The 14,370-nt window shown below is 50.5% G+C and overlaps 1 protein-coding gene across 3 annotated transcripts in view; it reads right to left on the bottom strand.

The window, feature by feature from the left end:
• Positions 1 to 14,370, bottom strand: part of CNTFR (ciliary neurotrophic factor receptor) — a 213,182-nt gene that overhangs the window by 58,513 nt on the left and 140,299 nt on the right. For all 3 annotated transcript variants that reach the window (XM_064438191.1, XM_064438188.1, XM_064438190.1), the window contains exon 4: positions 1,305 to 1,535. In XM_064438191.1, the coding sequence (XP_064294261.1) occupies positions 1,305 to 1,535 (231 nt within the window). The remainder of the gene's footprint in view (positions 1 to 1,304; positions 1,536 to 14,370) is intronic.

The following is a 14,370-nucleotide window of genomic DNA, read 5'->3' as shown; positions in this document are numbered from 1 at the left end:
CATGCCCAAGCAGAGGAGCCACACAGCCTCCTCCTGCTGCTGCCTGCGCTGCACCCAGCTCCTGCCTTCCCTGCTTCCAAGCTACCTATGAGCACCTCCTCATCCTGACAGCGTAGCTGAGAGGCCCCTGATTCATCTGCCACTGCCTTTTTGTCTGCTGTGCTCCCAGCCCCAAAAGCTACTCACTGCCATCCCCCTGCCCTACACTGACTGCTCCCCACTCGCCTGCTTCTCATGTTGCCATTCAGCTTCTTCCAGTACCCCTTCTGCTTGGCTTGTGTGCCAGGATACCTCCCAGCAGACCCTAAACCATGAGTTGGAGACCATGCAGCATCCCTAAAACTTGGATTTCTTCAGTTTGACCTCCAGGTGCAGTGAGCCCCTCCTGGCTGATTTGCAGGGCTTACACAGGCCACAGCTGGTCCTTGTGCAACTCTCTGCCCCTAGACCACGGTCTAGGATGGAAATGCCATGCTGGCTCTGATGCAAGGTGTGGAAGGTGAGACAAAGAGCAGAGAAAGGCTCTGCCATGTCCTCCAAAGCTGGGAATGTATGGCCACCTACATGACACATCCCCAGCTGGTGCCTTGCAGCATCCTCCGCAGCAGTTACCATCCCACAGCCAGCTATGCTGTCTGGTGCTCCCAGATACCCTCCACTGCTGGTTGCAGACGCCGTACTGCAAAACACACATTTGCTCTCAGCTGTACAAACACAGCAGCCCACCAAACACACAGCTGCTACCAGCTCTCAGCATTGTGTGAAATATAGCAAAACTCTTATCTCCCGCACCGAGACCTGTGAATCAGGGCATCTTGCGCTTAAGATATGCAAAATCCTGGGAAACATACAGCTGTCCTCCAGCACTCCGGTACACAGGGGCTCTGCAAACACATAGCAACCACCACCAACTTTTGGCTGCTCCTCTGAAACAACCATGTTGCAGTAACCCCAGCCAGGACTTCCTCTTCCCAGCTGCAATCCCTTCTGACAGCTCAGCCCCAACTCTTCCCACCTGCGGAGGTGGCACTGGGCTGAATGGAGAAACAACATCCCTTCCCACATTATTCCTGGGGCACCATTTAATCTATGGCTTTGATGCAAAGTCTGGGGCCGGAGGGGCTGATTCCAGCACCCCACTGCTGGGATTAGTACACCGTGGGGAGCTCATATGGTAGGGTGCAGCAGGCAACCATATGGACAGACAGTACAGGGGTCGGCATGGCAGGAGGAGGCTGTGAGGGGTCAATATGGGAGCAGAGAGCATGGCTCTGTCCCCCCGTGTCACACGCCAGGGTACTCACTTCCCACCCTCAGGTAGGTCTGGTATTTGAGGTGCCAGGAGGAGCCCTCATAGCAGGAGTACTGGCCACTCTGTGTCAGGTCGACATTCTTCAGGATCAGGTAGGACCCGTTCAGGTGGGACTCATCGATGTCGGTGCCATTGGCCGTCCAGGTCACCGCGGCATCCCAGTCCATGGAGCCACACTTCATGGTCACATCTGCACCTACCCGCTCATACTGGATGTGGCTGTCTGTGGGGAGGAAGAAGAGAAAAACAGGTGAGCTGGAGCCCCATGGGTAGGGCTGCTTTGGAAACAGCATCTTACCATCACTTGTACAGGAAGTGAGGGAAGGATTGGGGCATGGATTGACACTGTGGTGGTGGCCAGGGAAGCCCAAGTTCTCCTCCTGGCTCTGATAATGATTTTTTTTAACCTTAGACCAGAGTGAATCAACGGGCAAAGAGCAGGGGATCAGGACTCATGGACCACCTCTGTCTCCCAAGATGCCTTCCTCCGACCTTTACGTTAGAGAAGACATGTCAGAGCTGCACCCACCAGTCAAATGCCTCACAGCACTGACGGGTGCTCACACCAGCAAGTCATTGCCACTCTTGTATCTGCGTGGCTTGTTGCAGGATGCAAACCAAATGCACACATCAGAAATTCCCAGAAGAGAGGTGACAGAGCCCCAGGACTTGTCACCAGCAAACTCAAGTTATTTTCTAGCAGAGATGGGAAGCAGGCAGCTGTCCTTGCAATTCCCTGCCCAGGAAATCAGTTGGGAGGACGGCTACCTAACCGTGTCGTGCTTTGGAAAGGCGCAGCTGCTTGGTACATGCTATGCTGTTTGTCTCCTTGCCCAGCTTTTCTTCTCTCTCTAAAATAACATGATGCCTTGCTGAGCTGTTTGATTTAGCATCTTGCGAGTGGGGCAATACAGCTCATTGGGTACCAGCTGCCTAATTGAATTTTCTCAGGTTTCTGGACAGGAGCTCAAGCTGATGTTCATTAATGATCCTTAGCAATTGAATCTCTCCTGTGTTGCTACACTGCCTATGCTGAGCTGCATGTGGCAAGGATAAAACCGTGTGCATGTGTGCATGACATGGGGTGAAGCAGGACAGGGGATCAGCAGAGGATGAGGATCCTTCGAGGCTTCATCAGGCCTCTGTGCACAGACAAGGGATGTTTTGTTCTCAAAACACTCCTGGGTTTCAAAAACGCATTTTACAAGGTGCCTCCCAAGGAAACCAAGCAGCCCTGACACATGAGGAAAGCCCTTGCAAGGATTTATAGCAGCTAAAGGTTAGGAGACCAAAGGTGAGAACAAGTGGTCAGACGTGGCAGCAGAAGACATCACCAGTCAAGTTCTACAATCAGAGCTGGATTAGAGCTGCCCAACACCCTCATAACTCATGGGGAAAAGGGGTTCGAGGCAGAGAGAGGAGACAGCATGGTACAGACCCACCAGGTGGTAACACGGTGTTGATAAATGTACAGGGCTGCACACAGGGAAAATCAAGCCTTGCTTCCCCTACCACTCACGGCTCTAAATGAGCTACAGCCTCCATGGAAACATATCTTGGAGTTACCATGCCCACTCCCCTGAAAACATCAGCTCAGTTGTGACCAAAAATGCAAACCCAATGCTAGGAATTATTTAGAATTATTTAGAAAGGGAATGAGAGGAAAATAAAAAGCACTGTACCCTAAAAGCCACGCACAAATCTGTCCCTGTGCCATTCAGAGTACAGTTCAACTGAAAATGGAGCAGAGAGAGAAAATGGGGAAGAGCAAAGACAGGAAACAGACCCCGTTTAAGGATGGCTTAACAGACTCGATCCCTTCATCCATAAAAGGAGACAACTGAGCAGAGATGCGATAGACACCTAAGCAATGATGAGTGATGTGGAGAGGACAAACAGAGAAGGACTGCTTGCTCTTTCTCCTAATAAAATGATTAAGGAGCAGCAAATGAAAGCAAGCAAAATAAAGTGCTTTTTCACACAAAATGTGATTAAATTACAGAAACCCATGTCCATCAGATGCTGTGGATGTCAACATTCTGGGGGAAATAGTGATTAAATGAATCCACAGCAGAAGACACCACCCAGGGTGGTAAAACACTGATCTGCCCACTGAGCCCAGGGAGGCTGCAAGCAGCTGGTGGTGGGGAGGGATGGGAGAAGCACTCCCTGCCATGCCTTGCCTGCTTTTTTCTCCCTCTCTAGACATCAGCTCCTGAGTCCTATTGATAGGTGGGACCGCATGGGCATAATCCAGGCATTGCTTGTGTGAAAGCCCACAGCCTGAGCCCATCTGCAAAGGAGAGAGCCCCAGGGTGAAGCTGGCCCTGGGGGAGACCCTGGCAGGTCTGAGTCCGTCTGTCAGAACACATTAGATAGAGAAGAAGCACCTTTGGGGATGATTTCACTGCTGGGAAAGGGGCTGCTAAAAACAGACAAGGAAAAATGGGTTGTAGTGAGTAAGATGCTGGTGAGATAACTCAGAATCACCTCAGACACTAGTCAAAGGTTGGGACCTTTGAGAAACTGTGCTGATCAGACAAGTGTGTTTCAAGTGTCTTAAAAAAGCTTAGAGCACATACTGACAGGCAGAAAGAGGGGAGGACATCTAAGCTGAGGCACCTGTGTGAGGAGGGGTTGCTGGAATGGGCCCAGATAAACAGGCAAATAGGCAGAAGCATGGAAGAAGATGGATGGGTGGACAGAAGAATGAATGCATGCAATCACAGAGATGGACAGCTGGCTGGATGGGCACAGATGGGATGGAGGGAAGTGTATGATGATGAAAGGATGGATGTCTATGCAAGTGGATGGATGGATGCATCCCCATATAAGGGGATGCAGAGATGTGTAAGAGGATGGAGGGACAAGAGTATAAGCAGCTGGCTGGCTGGCGGTGTATGTGGATGGAGGGATGGGTAGAAAGATGGGCTGGTTGGTGCAAGGAGGGAAGGATGGAAGGACTAGTGAACAGCAGTGGAGTTGGGTGGATGGTTGGCTGTTTGAATGGCTGTGAAGATGGATGGATGGATGGATGGATGGACGGACAGATGACTAGGCAGATGGGTTATAAATAACAGAGCTAAAGAGTCCCAGCACCTTAATCAAGTTCTCCTCTAATTTCTTGTATTACATAAGGTAAAGATATTTTCTCTTCCTCTTTTCTGCTTGCTCACAAAAGGCCATTGACCCTCCCGGCCTCACACTTGGGGATCTGCCCAGCAGAGACATTGGAGATGCTGCACCACCCACCAGCCCTGCATTAGAAAGGCTCATTGCAGCCATGGACCCACAGACCTGCCTGCCTTGCCTGGTCCTCAGCATGGCTTGAGAGCAGGGGGAAACTTTGTGGTGCCCAGTTCTGCTTCTCAGGACTGTGGCTAAGAGCTTGTCTGTAGCTGGTGGCAGCAGGACTAAGCACCATGAATTATTTCCTATTTGTCCTTAAACACAGTGCAAACATGTTGGCACTTATCCAGAAGGGCTGAGGGAGCCATTCCTGGAAGACATGTCTTTGAAAGCAATGCTCCTTTCCAAGGCAATGATTTAAGGCCCCTGATGAAGGAGAAGCCCAAAGCACAGCTTCGGAGGAGGAGTTTCTCCCAGCTGGGTTTGCTGAGGCTCTTACTGGAGCTGAGCCAGGTCCCCACGGCCCTCCTGCCCTGTGCCAGCCACAGGAGTCCTGCCCAACCACACTGCCATGTGAACACAAGGCAGCCCTACCGGCAGGTGTCACCGCCCTTTGAGAAGGGGCACCATGCGGACAGCTGCACCTGCAACGCTGCAGCAGCTGTGTCTGGTGCTGCAGACACTAGTTCTGCTTTAGGATGGGGATGGGCAAGGGGGAGCAGAGCTTTTACTGCGAGCCTCCACTTCTTGCAGACTGGGTATGAGCAGGTCTGTCCTGCCCCCAGCCCACCCAGAGCCCCATGTCTCTCTCAAGCAAGGAGGGGAGGATGTTTTGTCCCCCCTCCTGGTCATCATGTCAGTGGTAACACATGGGATTGATGGCCAAGATTGTGCCTGTGCTGCAGGGCTAGACCTGTGGGACAGACATCAACTGGCGGCATGGGCAGAATGAGGGCCAGCAGCCAGGGGCTGCAGCTCAGGAGGTTCAAGCTGGACATTGAGGAAAATTTGTTCTCCAGGAGGGCAGTGCAGCCCTGGGACAGATACCCACAGAGAGGGGGGACCTCCATCCCTGCAGGCTGTCAGGGCTCTGTTGACAAAGATATGGTCTACTGTTGGGAATAGTCCTCTTCTGAGTGGGACATTGGGCTTGACACCTCCAAAGATTCTTCCCACCAACACTGCTGTGATCATTGGCTAGAACTGATCCTTAGAGATGCTGCCCTGCCCCTATACCACCCTGCTTCTCCAAAGTATGCTGCTTTTTGGGTCAGGTGACAGCACAAGGGTGAAGCACACATGATTGAGAGGCTGTGATGCTACATCCCAACAAGCAACATGCCTCTGAGCATCCAACCCCACCACTGCCCACATCAACTGTTGCAGCACAGCTCACCAGCCAGGGACAGTGTGGCTGGCAACATAAAGTCCCAGAGCTGTAGAAGAGCCATGGTGATACATAACGAGGGCAGAAATTACAGCTTTACCCACAGCCTTGCAAAGCTGTAGTGGAGGGAAGACGGGAGCAGCCCATGGGACAGACATGCACAGCTCTCATGGTGGACCTCAGCCAGCTTGGTGAAACAAGCTGTTAGCTGCTTTGCTGCCCTCTTAGTGATGAAGAGTGACAACTTGACAGCATGATCTGTGCAACTGCAATGCAACAGGGACCAGCAGGGTCCAGGGGAGGGGCACAGACGGAAGATGAGACAAAGTGGCTGAGATGCGGGCCCCATGGGAACATGTTTGATGCTTCCTAAACCCATTCTGCTCAGCTGGAGCTGCTCAAAAGAAACATCATCATTGTTCTCCTTCTTAATGAATCTTGACCTGCATCGAGACTGCAAGGACAACACCACAGGGAAATCCAGCAAACCTGAGGACTGCCATGGCATGCACCATGCTGGGAAGGAGCAAAACTCTTGGCTACTCTCCCTCTCTTCCCACCAAGGTTCCCACCCTGCCAGCATCGGCAGCTGCCAGGGCAAGCATGCTGCTGGGCATTGCCTATGCAGCATGCATGGAGCCACACCACGGATATGGCCCTGGGGGACTGTGCCCAGATGCCCAAGGGGTCTTTTGAACAGTGGGTGGAGAAAGCGGAGAGGATGGTTTGCATTCTCAGCACCAGTGCTCACCACAGATCCTCAGTGGTGCTCTTTGTGCCAGGGCCTGTTGCAAGCCAACCTCCAGCATGCCCTTGTCAGGACCCAAACCATCCTCGCCATCACAGTGCTTTGTGGGCAGATGGGGGCAACTGGGTCCCCTGGAGTCCTTTACCCAGATGCACCACAGGGTTGCTGCTCATGTAATCAGAGTGAGAGAAAAAGGACGGCATGAAGTATTTTTGGGAACAGACACAAGCACTTTCTCTTCTGCAGGATGTGCAGCCTCTGGCTCTGCCCCTCTTTTGCAGATGGGGAAACTAAGGCAGCAAGAAAGGACATGTCCCTGCTTTCCCAGACAGGATGTGGAGCACTTCTGCAGCAGGTCAGAGAATTACATACGTGCCTTCAAACAGAGGGGCCTCCACATCACCCCCATTAGCCTTTGTACCTGCCTCCCAGAGCTAAGCAACTAGCCACGAATAATCATCTCAGCAGCTAATTAGCTCTTTGTGTACTTATTCATAAATTATACATTTAATATTTACACAGTGCCAGGGGCATGCCTAGAGCTTTCCAAGAAGATAAACCAGTGAGGTCTTGCACCCTGCAACTTCCTGCAGTAAATGAAATGAATAAGCCCAGAGGAGATGTGCAGAGAGCCCCAGCGGGTGGGGAGGGTGAGGGGAAAGAGTTTGGCCATGTCAGGAAGGGAAGGAGGAGAGCACCAATCCCCACCTTGGCTGGCCACTGATGCAAGATCTGCAAGCGTCTCTGCTCAGCTCTGTCCCAGGCTGCTCTGCCTCCTTGCAGTGACATCTCATGTGCTGGCGCCTGGGGAGGAGGTGGCTTGGCCATCTCCCGTCATCTTTCTTGCATGGAAGAGGACGTTCCTGGTCATTGGGCCTGGGTTCCACAGAGCAGTGGCACAATCCTGTGGCTTCTCTCCTGCTCCTGCACCCACGCTCACTGGCAAGAGCATCACCAACCATGCCCAAGGGATGCTCGTGGCCCTACTCCCATCTGCAGCTTCACAGCCCTGAGGTCTGCCCTTCTTGAGATGAAATAGCCTCTGGCACTGGAGATGGTTTCCTGACCCCAGCTTCCTGAAGCACGCCCCATCCTTGATCTCCTCATATCTACTCCCTCTGGTGCTGCTTGGTTTTTGCACAGCTTTCGTTGCCAGCAGAAACCTTCCCTTCAAGGAGAAGGAATTTCATGCTTAAGGAGGCAGTTCTTTCACGAGTGATTTAAAACTAGATACATCTTTGTAAGGAAACAGGTGTAATTAAGTGTCATCGATGTAGCCAAAGATATGGATTGTTCCAAGTTAATTTTGTCCATTAATGAAGAATTGCAGCAAGTGGAGCCCGTGTTTGTTTGCTCTACTTTGGTAAATCCCTGGAGTCAGCAGCTTTGCTCTCTTGACAAGAAAAAATAATTAGCAAGAAACTTTAATTAAGAGATAACAGATGGGCGCTAAAGGACTTGTACTCAATCACTTCATGATAGCCTGGAAGCAGACCTCAATTTACTTCAGGGGTATTGTAAAGGAGGCACATTTGCCCTCTGACATGCTCAGCTCAGGGCATGCTCCAGGGCTGGAGAGCATCTACTCTTGGCCTGGATGTGACCACAAAATATCCTCCCATGAGGGACAGCAAAGCCCTGGTGCCCCCAAAGAAGGTCTCCTCCAGCTTTGCAGCAGCCTTACTTTCCACCACTGCTCTGCAGCTGAGTGCACCTCCCTCTGCAGCTGCATCCAAACCCAGCTAGGAATGTCCATTGTGGGGTGAAAAAGGCCTTCGTGGTCATTCTGGCTGCTCAGTTGCAAGAAGCTGATTCTTATTCCATGAAAATTAATGCAATATCTACTGGGAATTTCTGAGGATGAAGTGACACTTTTTCAATCAAATATGCCATTGTCACAAATTATATTCCACACCACAGGCTCCCTCCTGGACCCAACGGCCCAGCAGTGAGGAGGTATGATGCCTGCTCTGGTACCAGCTTGGCATGCTGTCCCTGGGACTGATCTCCAGGCGGCACAGCTAGGATGGCAGCATGGTCAGGATGGTGGCACTTGCATGGCTTATGCACGGGGGCCAACCAGGCTATGCAGTGGCAGGGCATAAGCACCCTCCTGGGGAGAAAACGGAGTGCTAAACCCAGTGGGAAATCATAGAACAGAGACTCACCGCTGGAAGCAGAAGCAACAGAAACTTGCAGCAGGAGTGAGGGCCAAGTCCTTGCTACAGCACTGGCTCAGCCCCAAGGGATGCAACAGCTCCCCGTGCCTTGTGGGCTGTGGTCCCATGCTGAGCCCTGGCTGGGAGACATGGTAGCAGGGCGGGGAAATTTGCCTTAGCAGACAAGTAACTTCAGCATAATTTTCCTGCTTGTATCACACCATCAGACTGGTTGAACCAATGCCTTTGTCCCTATCTGAGTGGGATCTCACCAGGGAAGAGCATGTCCTCCCTGTGCCAGGACAGACTGCTATGCCCATGTCTTGTACTGGTCTTTGTGCATTTTGGCACCTCTGTGTTGGGACGGAGCCTCTCTTGCAGCTCTTTAGACCTGCCAAACCACATCAGCCCAGAACATCATGCTGGCAGCACTCCTTGCTGCAAGCCAGAAGGGCTCTATGTCACTGGCACCCTTGTTGTGCCACGTGCCATCATGCTCAGCTCCTGTTGGGAGTAGCAGGGGCTGTACAGCAGCGTGCTGCCCCAACACCAGCTTGTCCCCAGCCACATAGGGCAAGCAAACCTGGGAACAGCAACCACGTCCATCCTGCCTCAGTAATAGGGTCTCTCCAGACATGCATTTGTAGGAGACCCCAAAGAAGCTGCCCTTTCTCATGGCTTTGGGGTAGGACTGAGCTCTGCCGGAGGGGTCTAATGTTGGTGCATACCCATCTGCAATGGTTGCAATGGTTGTAGTAGGCAGGACCAGGAGAAGATGTGCCTCTGCTCCTACTTCTGCTTTTGTCTCAGTTGCTTTGCAGCAGAGAAGTCTGGATGCTGTTGGGCTGTTGGTCTTGGCTTTTTTTTTTTTTTTTTTCCCAGGAGGCTCTGCTTTTGCATCGCAGGAGGGGGCCTGAGCTGATGTGTTGATCTGTTTTCCAGCAGAAGGTCTTGTTAAGACCTTCACTTGGATGTCCTAGCTCTTCTGGTCCAAAAATGCCTGTGTCCTGGGACTCCGAGTGCTCTCCTTGCCAGGACAGGCTTAGATATGACACCTGTTTCATCCTAAGGCAAAGGGAAGGCTGGGTGGGACCTTGCCCTCTCAGCTTCCTTGCAAAGTCGACTTCAGATGACTTGTCCTGAGTAAGAGCAGTTACCTCATGAAGCAGTGACTCCTCCAACCCTCTGCATCTACACTGCAACTGCCCCAGCACGTTGGGTGGCATGATATGGAGGGGAAGGAGCTGGAGGACGAGAGAGATGAATGGCACTAACAGGAACCAGCACACAGCAGAAAAATCCCACCGATATCCTCCAAGCCAGGTTCACTTGAGCCTTTGCCCTTGGCTGCCAGGTGACTGCTGTTAGCAACACAGATGAATTAGAGGCTTGTTTTCTGGTCCTGCTTTTTCATGCAGACAGGATAAATAACTCTAGGCCACAAAAGAGTGCTTAGATCAGGCTTTTCAATGCTGTTTATGGAGAAATCAATATGATTCCGAATTAGGTGCCCAAATCACAGCTGTAAACACAAGAAAAGCTCATTGTGGTCTAGCAAGAGCGTAAAGACACCTGTATTTACTGAGATTTGGGGAGGGGAGCGGCGCTGGATAGAGACGTCAGGACACCTCGCACCACGCTAACCGCAACCTGCCTTTTAAGCCCCATGCGCAGCGTACGCTTCCCCATTGCTGCTTGCCAATGCCCACGCGCCTGCCCTCAAATAACAGCCTTCCTTTGCATGAATACACTGGGGGCGACCGCTGTTTGTTCATGTAACAACCCAGCTCCTGTTTCACCCCACTCAAGGCTGTGGATTAGCATGAGGCATTGTGCAATATTTTTTTATTAGCACAGAATTATGGAAGTCAGAGGCGTAAAAGACCTGTTGGGTCCCACTCAGTCCATCCTCCTTCTGCCAAGACAGTATTGGTCCCTGCAGCATATTTACTATTTCTCCGGTCTAATTTTACATACTGTACAATCTGTGCGGTGCCAAGTTACGATCCCTGTGTGAGAAGCGGAGCTCTCAATTTCCAGGCTCTTGGGTGTGTAAAATCACAACCGCGATGTTAAATTAACTTTTTTTTCCCTTGCATTTAATCATTTAATAGCTCTAAAATTCAGCCCCTCAGGCTCTTTCTGTCTGTCTGTTGGCTTGGGTTTTGCCTGCTGTAGGCCAGTGGCTTGTCGCTTACAGATGTAATGCACACACCCCTGGGTGAATCGGCAGCAGCTGGGCTTGAAGCTGGGACCACTGCAACTAAACACATGAACTTCTGTGGCCCGAGGATGGAAAAACTCCTCCATTTTCTTAACCACAGGTACAGGAGTTTCATCCTCCTCCTCATGACCCAGCCCTGGCAAGGAGGAGGTACAGGGCACACTGCGTGCAGGGCCAGGACTCAAAGGCATCACGGGCTAGATTTAGAAATCAAAGCAGGGATGCAACCGGCAGCACCAAGACATGGGGGGACAAGTGCAGCACCAAAGGACTCCCAGGGATGTCCTGTGCCCAGGAACTCCCAGGAGAAACACCAATACTTTTTTCCTTCATCCCAACACCTATCAGAGGTTAGATCCCAGGACTTGTTTCTTCCCCCTGCATCAACACCAAGACTTTTCTTTATGCAGGTGGCTACAGGATAACAGAGGAACTGAGCTGCTGCCAGTGCAGTGCAGCAAACAGTGGGTGGGAAAAATAGATGGTGATAAAATGGGAAGCATTTTCCCAAGTAATTTTTTGTTTTTTTAACTTAGCCACCATCACTCACTTCTCCAAGTAACACTTGCACTTCTGGAGCCTGGTGATGATTTCAAAGCAATATTAATAATAAGGCAACCATCTACTCTGCCCATCAGGGGCTGTATTAACAATTCAGCCAAGGAAGGCCTTGGGATTTGGCTCAGTAATAACGAGATATTACATCTGCATTTCATGCCTTTCACTCCTAAGGATCCTCAAGCAAAGCCAAGCCTGGAAACAATCACTGGCACATGCTGAGCCATGGCACAGCTGTGGACCTGCGTCCCAACAGTCACACAGAGTGTCTGCTGGGTGCAAGCACCTCTGCAGTGAAAGATGGCAACATATCTGACTCATGGCACACTGAAAGAGTTATTTCCACCAGAGACATCAAGATAAATCCCTGACGCAGCTAAAGAAGCACTGCAGACCATGACAGGACAACAGGACAGAGCCCCTGGATCTTGAGCAGAGCTTGGAAGCATGCTCCAGCCACAGGATGAATGAGGCTTGGTTTTGGTTATGGCTGGAAGGTGTATCTGGGCCATGGATGACATGACTGCAGAATCATGGTCCCCAAAGAGTTTCTGAGCAACTCACAGAGCATGTCTACACAACAGCATGAGATTGCAAGGACGTGATGCTTTGGGGTACATGGAGAGTGGCTTTGCATGCCTTGTGCAGATGCACACACATATCCCTACAAAGCACAATGCAGAAACTCATGCAGTGGTTATATCACCTCTGAAAAGAAAGCCTTAAGATGAGGATGGTAATCTGGCAGCTTTCAGCTTGGTCTCCCATTCCCAGCAGTAGCACCGAGGGCTTTCAGAGGAGGGTGCATGCAACTCCTCACAGGGATGTGAACTACGTCTTCTCCTGCCTGGTCCTGCTCCCTTTTTGGTGCCTTGAAGCACTGGTGCCCAGCACCCTTTCCAAAAACCTCTGAAGAATATGTCCTTCATTAAGCAACTGAGCATTTCCAAGTAGTCCCCATCAGCTGGCTGGTGGCAGAGGCCACTGGCCTCATCACGCAGAGCCTGTAACAACCACACCGTAATTACTATTCAATGCTGGCTGCCTCTCCATTTCTGGAAACACCTCCTCCTCCTCCATGTAGCCTTTCCTGCTCATCTACCCACTCCTATTCCCTCTCCGTACTGCTTTTATTGCCATCCCTCTGACTAAACTCTCAAAAGCAGAGAGCAGTGCTGCTTTCAAGCTCTGTGAAACTGGAGCTCAGCCTGCCTTTGAGAGCACCTCTTAACCTCCGATTACTGATGCTGCTGCTTCTGAGAGCCCTCAAGTTGTTTTTTTTTTCTCCTTCACTGTGTTGGGGATGATGAGCAAATATTAGTTCAGGAGCAGACATTCATTCAGTATGATTCCTACTAATTGCCCATTATTTCCTAAATTTCAACACTTAAAAGCTTCGAGTGTCTCATTGCAAAACAACAGCTAATAGGCCAGTTATGTTCATTGACTGAAATACAAATAAACGTGCCCAGCTCTCTGGAGAGCTCTTGGGTTTGGAGCAGAGGAAGATTTTAGGGAAGCATATTTTCTGAAAGTAAGAGTATACAGAAACTCACCATGTCTAGAGCCCCGTATATGTGAAGGCACTACTGAATTACAACTATTATTAGCAGAAGAGATACTTAAATTCTGGAATTTGTGTAAAATGTTTTGAATTCAGGTTCTGAAGCATTAAAGGACTTGAGAAAATATCTTTGGCTCCAAGTCAGCAAAGCACTTAGGCAAGCCCTTAACTTTCAGCATGTGTTTAAGTACCTTGCTGACTTGGGGCTTTTAACCCCAGCAAAAAGCAAGCAAAGAGGAAAGAAAAGCCAAAGGACTAAGTTCTGGTGTGCATGGATATCTTCAGGCAAGCTGATATAATATGGGAATCTCTTCTGGAAAGTAAGAAAACAAAAAGTAGTAGTGTCTTGCTTTAAAATTAAACACTACCGAAGATTTCTGGAGGGGGGAGAACTCCCAGAACAAATGGAGCATTTCAATGTAGCCTAACGCCAGCTTTGCTCTCCTGCCTCTTCAGCATGCTGAAATTATTTATTGCTGGAAAAAACCAAACCCAAACCCTGCTTCCCCGCTCCCACTTCCAGACTAAGCGTGATAGGAGGGAGAAAAATCTTGGCTTTGGCAATGAAAAAAAATCTCTGAAATGAGTTTGCTGTGAGAGGCTGTCTCCATCAAGAGGGAGGAAGAGGAGAAGGGATGAGAGAGTCAATGGTAGGGAGGAGGAGGAGGAAATTGCCCAAAGGCAGCAGCCTGCCAACAACCGTACACACCACCTGCGGGAAGGGGAATACGAGACATCCATAAGGAGAGAAAATCAGTGCAAATCTATGCACGCACACACAGAAAGCAGCTACAGGCAGCAAGCAGCTCTCCCCTTATCTCCTGCTTGAGGCCATAAATAGAAAACAAACTGAAGCAGAGCAAAAAGAGGATGCTCTGCAGCCCGCCCAGGGAGACTGGCCACTGGCCCATGGGAGACGGCAACAGGAGAATGGTCAGCTGTGTGGGGATGGGTGGGAGGAGATGCTCTGGCTCCTCTGGGCTCCAGCGCTTGCAGCCCCCAGCAGCTCTGGCATGGCTGGGGCAAGCTCAGGATGCAGTGAAGTTGGAAACGCTGCTCTGGCCCCATCAGTGCAAAAGCCCAAATTTCTGAATATTCTTCTTTAAACAGGAAAAAGGAAAAAAAAAAAGAAAAAAAGAGGAAAGCTTTTTCCTTCAGAAGGAACCAAAGGGTTTAATGTCTTTTAGGTTTTTTTCAAAACTGCCCCACTGTGTTGTACAAAAGGCTTTGCAACCCTTTTTATGGGGGTAGGTGGTGTCAATTTAAAGTGAAGAGTCTAACCATTTTTG

This window comes from Phalacrocorax carbo, chromosome Z (assembly GCF_963921805.1).
Source record: "Phalacrocorax carbo chromosome Z, bPhaCar2.1, whole genome shotgun sequence".
NCBI lineage: Eukaryota > Metazoa > Chordata > Aves > Suliformes > Phalacrocoracidae > Phalacrocorax > Phalacrocorax carbo.
Note: the sequence above shows the minus strand (reverse complement) of the source record. Positions and strands in the feature narration are given on the sequence as shown.